The 6,000-nt window shown below is 40.1% G+C and overlaps 1 protein-coding gene across 1 annotated transcript; it reads left to right on the forward strand.

Annotated features, from left to right (window-relative positions):
- Positions 1 to 395: 395 nt before the first annotated feature.
- Positions 396 to 4,143, forward strand: LOC148999456 (uncharacterized). The gene is made up of 3 exons (XM_089141141.1): positions 396 to 1,665; positions 2,257 to 2,334; positions 2,602 to 4,143. The coding sequence occupies exons 1-3, from the start codon at positions 583 to 585 to the stop codon at positions 3,931 to 3,933; spliced, it is 2,493 nt and encodes an 830-aa protein (XP_088997267.1). The 5' UTR covers positions 396 to 582; the 3' UTR covers positions 3,934 to 4,143.
- The last annotated feature ends 1,857 nt before the right edge of the window (positions 4,144 to 6,000 follow it).

The raw sequence follows: 6,000 nt of genomic DNA on the forward strand, positions 1-6,000 counted from the left end.
TGTGCGTGTCTTCACAATTAGCCAAATACTTGGGCATTTAATCACACCGTTGATTTAGCATCTCCCTAAGTGTTCTTTTTATTATATCGTTTTTTATCATTAATTGAATGAACAAAAGTCGGGCGACATGTCCGACATGTCGCTCATGTCGCCCGTGTCGCGAGGCGCCGACACGGAGACACCAAGCGACATGTCGGACATTGGTCTAATGTACATGTCCATGGTTGTTCCCAGTCCTAGTGACTCGTCCAGGTTGGATGGGGTCATGGGGTGCATCCTGGAGAGCTGTACCGAGCTACTTTTTTGTTTTTGATTATTTGGGATTATCAATCAAAATCAAAATAAATATAAAAAAGAAAAAAGGGGAACCCTGACTAGGGTTTAACAAACTCATTATATGATTCAAACCCTGACTAGGGTTTTAGAAACTGGAACGCTTCTCATCGTGGAGCTCGGCGAATTTCCAGTGCCGGTTGGTCACCCTATTTATCCTTACTACCATGGTTCTAACAATGAATCTCCTCCATCCTATTGCTCCAAAACCTTATTTTTATCAGCAAACCCCTTTCTCCTTGGTCGTAGATGGTGGGTTTTAATCCTTCTTCCATTGAAGACCTCGGGAAACCTCTTCCCATACTCCCCAAGCAGTTGGACGATTTCTTTCCACTGGTTATCGAGGATTTTATGGATTTTGATTCTTTAGATTGGGGTGTTGAGAACGACCCAATTCAAATACCAGTTGAAGGAGAAAACCGAGGTGGTTCCGATGGCTCTGATGCTAGTAGGAGTGTTGGAGTTGAAGACACCCTCAAAGGAACTGGCGATGGTAACCCATTTGTAGAGGCAGGAGTTCCGGTGGAGCTCGGTAATCCTGGTAATCAAATAGAGGAAGGGATGGAGAAGATTAATTTGCTCGGTTCTTTGGAGAGTTCTGTTGGAGTTTCTATTAACTCTGAAAACGTGCCTGAGTTTGATGAGCAGGGTTCAGCTGGATGCGTGGCTGTTGTTCAGAACGTATCTGAAAAAACAGTGTCAGGTGCTAATGGAGATATAGGACTTAATGTCGGTTTGGATATTAAACTGGAAAAGCCGGAGAAGGTGACTTTTGTTGGTGTTTCGGGGACGTCTGCTCGAACTTCAGAGCCTGACGGATGGGATTTAAGGTCTCTTCAAATAGAGGAGGTGATAGAAAAGAATAGTTCCGTTGATGCTTCCAAGAGTGCTGTTCTGGTTTCCTTAAAGTCTGAAAATATAACAGATTCTGATGAAAAGGGATCGGATGAAAGCGTGGCTGCTGTTCCGACTGTCACTGAAGGAACAGTAGTAGTTGCAAGTGGAGAACAGGATTCTAAGGTCACTTCAGATACTACTCTGGGAAAGCAGGAGGATGGCAGGAGTGACAAGAAGGGTGGTGAATTAAGTGATGAAGATGAGAATGATAGTAGTTCTGAATCGGAGAGTGAGGTTTCTTCTTCATCATCTTCATCTTCTTCATGTAGTGACAGTGAGGAAGAAGAGGAAGAGGAAGAGGTGGATGATGATGTGAGAGAAATGGAAGAAGGTGAGATAATGGATTTAGAGGTAGATGTTATTGCTGGTGACAGTGATGCTGAAGAGGATGGGGGTGCAGTTAAAGGACCAATAATATCGAAGAATGAGGTTCAGGTAATATGGCAGCTTTAATTCTCTTATATTAGAGCATATTTTTTGCCTTCATCTTGTTAACATTTTATGAACAAAAGTGCAATTTTAAACTGCTGCATTTTTTTTATAGAATTATAAATGTGCCTGGAATTCCGTATTATGTTTCACTATTAAGATTGAATATTTTGTAATATCAAGTTTTAGTAAATGCTATAAATAAAAATTTTAGGTGCAGTGAGTTTGTGGGCATGGACGACATTCTGAAGCTATATCCATGCCTTAGGATCTGATGGAGCTAGTATGTGGTATAACTGAGTAATATAGGAATTGGTGAGAGTATAATTCACTCGAACTGAGTTGTTACAAAACTACCTCATGGTTGGTACCTTTTCTATAGTTAGTTTGATCTGGTGAATTTAAATGACATTGTTCAAAGACTGAATAGTAAAGATAAGTGAAATGAAATTGCTCTTTCTAAGCCGTGAGATCTTCAGGAAACTTGCAGTATTCTTGCTGCAGAGTCTACTCATTGATAATTGTGTTTTATTTTTAAATCATCTATGCTTGGCAATCAGAATGTTAATATTTTTAATGAAAGGAATTTTCTTGCAGATCCTTCCTCCAGTTCCTCCAGTGGAGGTTGCCCTTGAACCTCATCATCAGACCTTGCCTGTTGGAGTTATTTTATCTGTAAGTCCTTGAAACTAGAATACAATCTCCCCCCCCCCCCCCCCCCCCCCCCCAAAAAAAAAAAAAAAAGAAAAAAGTTCTATCATTCCTAATCTTATTTGTATTCTCAGTCTTCCACAACTTGGCTCCATTTTTTATTTTTTGATTTGGTTAGCTTCAAAGTTCTTTTATAGCCCCAGTAAAGACAATAACTGATGAAAGTACATTTAGAAGCACTTGACTTTGGCAATCTAGCTCTTGACTGTTTAAACTGTTTTCGATTTTCAGATCATGGGGACTAAAGTCATCGTGGAAGGGTCAGAGAAGCACAATCCTCTTAATGAGGGTTCTATCCTCTGGATCACAGAAAGTAGGTTGCCACTAGGTCTGGTAGATGAGATCTTTGGACCTGTTGAGAGCCCATACTATGTTGTACGTTACAACTCAGACAAGGAGGTTCCTGCTGGAATATGTCAAGGCACTCCTGTGTCTTTTGTCGACAATTTTGCTTCCTTTATTCTTAAAGACAATAGTCTCTATAAGAAAGGATATGATGCCTCTGGTGAGAATGACGAAGAAGTTTTTGATGAATTAGAGTTTTCTGATGACGAAAAGGAAGCTGAGTATAAAAAAATGATCAAGATGGCAAAGCAAGGCTCAAATGGTCGAAAACGTGGTAGCAAAGATTTCGTTGACAGGAAGAAAGCTCAACAAAAGGGTGAATTCCAGAAGAAAATTCACCCCTCAGTCCCTCCAGGATTAGAGCCTATTCCTTGTGGTGGTCGGCCACCTGAAATTCCAAACCAGCGCCATACACCATCTGCTGCAGTACCAGTTGGTTGTGGTGGTTTTGCTTCCTCTAATGGCACTGGCACTGGACCAGGCACTGCTAGTATGTCTTCCTTTGTTCCATCCGTTTCACAAGTAGGGGTGGGGCAGGGGCAGGGGCAGGGGCAGTCTACCTATTTTATGCCTCAGACAAATAATGGCGTTTGGACAAATGGGATGCAATTTCAGCAGCAGCAGCAGCAACAACAGCAACTGCAACTGCATCAGCAACTGCACCAACAGCAACAACAGCTGCTGCACCAACAGCAACAACAGCTGTTGCACCAACAGCATGCTGTCTTTCCTAATGGATTTCCAACTAACAGCCTGCCTCCTCTGCAACAGAATGTGCCCCTACCTTGTGGGCAGCCTTTCCAGCAACCTCATTCATTATTTATGAATTTACCAAATGGAATGCCAGTTCAGCAGCAGTTCAATCCTAGTCAGATGCTACTGCAAAATATGTTGCTACCATCTGGGCAATCAAATTTCACCACAAGGCCTTTATCAACACCTTGGACAGGGGTTGTGGGCCATCCTGGATTCAACCAGGCAACATATGGTATGGGCTTTCCAAATCAGCTTGGAAACTCATCAGTGAATTCTAGTCAGCAAGGAGTTGCATCTATTGGAGCATGTAATGAACAGAATTTTGGAGCACAACCACCTGCAGTTACTCAAGGAAACTTTGCAGCTCCCCAGCAATTTAATCAGGGAGCACGTTCTACTCGGGGAAGAAAGCCATACCGGCAAGGTAGTGGTAGTTTTGTGCGTGGTAGAGGTCGGAGATAATCTGGGTGTGAGGTAATCTTCTGGTGCTTCACCAGATGAGAGATGTAGTACTGAATTATGGATTATGTAAAATATTTTCTAATATAAGTCAAAATGTTGCATAAATTTCCACATTGAGTCTTCTTTCTTTCCTAACATATTAATTGCTATTGCTTGCACTTCTTCATGGTTCTAGCACTGTTTTGTCAGATACTTTATATGTTATTTGTTATTCATGTCATTTTGATCTCATGTGGGATACTACCGTGATATTGATTGATCAGTTAATGTTATAAAGAAGAATCATTTGAGGATTACAATGGGAGAATTCCTTCCTTACAAAGGTTCGGAAAAGTAGACTATCCTAACCTTTAAAAATATGACCTGATTGAGTTGGCTTACATTTCTGTGAGCCATACTCATGACTTACATTCTAACTCTGTAATCTGATCATTTTGATGTTTGAATTTTGAGGGGAAAAATGAAAGATGATTGCATCAATCCTCTCTGTTTGACAGCTTTTCAGAACTCTAGGCGTGCACTGGGCATCTTCCAATTTGGGTCCAGTAAAGGAGCTGGATCCACAGTTGTAAACGATGGGCTGGGAACTTGTCTTAATTACAGAATTTTTTGGGCGCACTTGGACTCTTGTTTCATATCAACTGTTCTGAGTGTGAGTGATACTTTGTGATAATTTCTGGTTAGATCGTGCGGTTTCCTTCCACCAAAGGCTTTTCACTCTTTCTGAAACCGGATTGAAGCCCCATTACATATTCCAGTGAGCACAAAAGGAAATGAAGAATGGTTCAATCAAGAAGCGGGGGTTCTTCATCTTCTCAACTGTTTACCTGAAAGTCCAATTAATATGGCCTCATCTCCAAAGAGTTGGAGCTGATGCAATTGGAAAGTCACTCTGTTATTTGCTGTTCAGTTCTTGTGAGGAAGATCAAAGATGAAGGTTGTTCAGAAAAAAATTATCTTTTCTATTGAATACTTCTAGTTATTTTCTTTTTTCCTGAAAATATTTTCCCAGGAACTTACTCGGTGAGCAGGAAGAATCTAACCAGATCTTCATTTTACACTTCTGCCAGAAGACTTGTTGCTCAATCAATTATGTTTATGGCCTACTTTTATCATTTAGTACTTCATCAAATTATCGCATAGATCCATTTGCCTTCCGGAAAAGAAGAAAAAAGAAAAAAGAAAAAAGAAAAAGTCTAGATTGGACTCAAATAATGAAATTTCAAGTCAACCTGAATTTCTGAAATTCTCAAACCCTAAATGCACCCCGCAGGCATAACTGTCACATTTATTTTTATTAATTGTCCTTGAAACATTCATCTGTAGTACTTAACACCAAATTCTTCAACAGTGGTTGTCCCAGACGGTGAGATTTCCTAGCAACAGAAGTTGGACATTCTGATTCCCACACCAAGGATCCCAAGTAACATCGGTAAACCTGAATTTAATTTTCTTGTTGAATTATATAAATTTGCATTGAAGTAGTTTCTTCACTATCTTGAACCGTGGAAATCTTACCCAGGCTTCTGTACTGCTGCACACTCACTGAATCAGATAAAGAGTCAACAGGAAGTTGTAGGTATGGAATTCTCGAGAATCAATTTGATCATTCTGATTCCTACACCAATTATCCCAAATAACATTAAAACCTAAATTGTGAACAACTCATGAAGTAGTTTCTTTACTATCTTGAACCCCAGAAATCTTACCCAAGCTTCTGTACTGCTGCCACCCACACTCCTTTCGGCAGATAAAAGTTGAGAGGAAGTAGGAATAAAATTATTCGGGTGTCAATTTGAGATGTTCCATCTTTTAGGGGAGATAGCCATTTCCAAATTATTAAGGTATTATCTAAATCAGCTTTTCTTAAGGCTTATTCAATGGCATTAAGGTACATAAGACTCTTAAATTTAATAGTCATGTTTTGGTTTGTGCTGGAAAAGTCAATAAGTATATTACAGGTATATAATGTTATTGTTGCTAAACACTCGACTGGGGCAAGTAGAATAGGATCTGCAGATTTCTGAAGGGAAATATTATATGGCATTTTGGCCTTTAGTGAGAGTT

The sequence above is a fragment of the Hakea prostrata genome, unplaced genomic scaffold (genome assembly GCF_041222555.1).
Source record: "Hakea prostrata isolate BN-2017 unplaced genomic scaffold, UWA_Hpros_2 contig_4, whole genome shotgun sequence".
NCBI classification, from domain to species: domain Eukaryota; kingdom Viridiplantae; phylum Streptophyta; class Magnoliopsida; order Proteales; family Proteaceae; genus Hakea; species Hakea prostrata.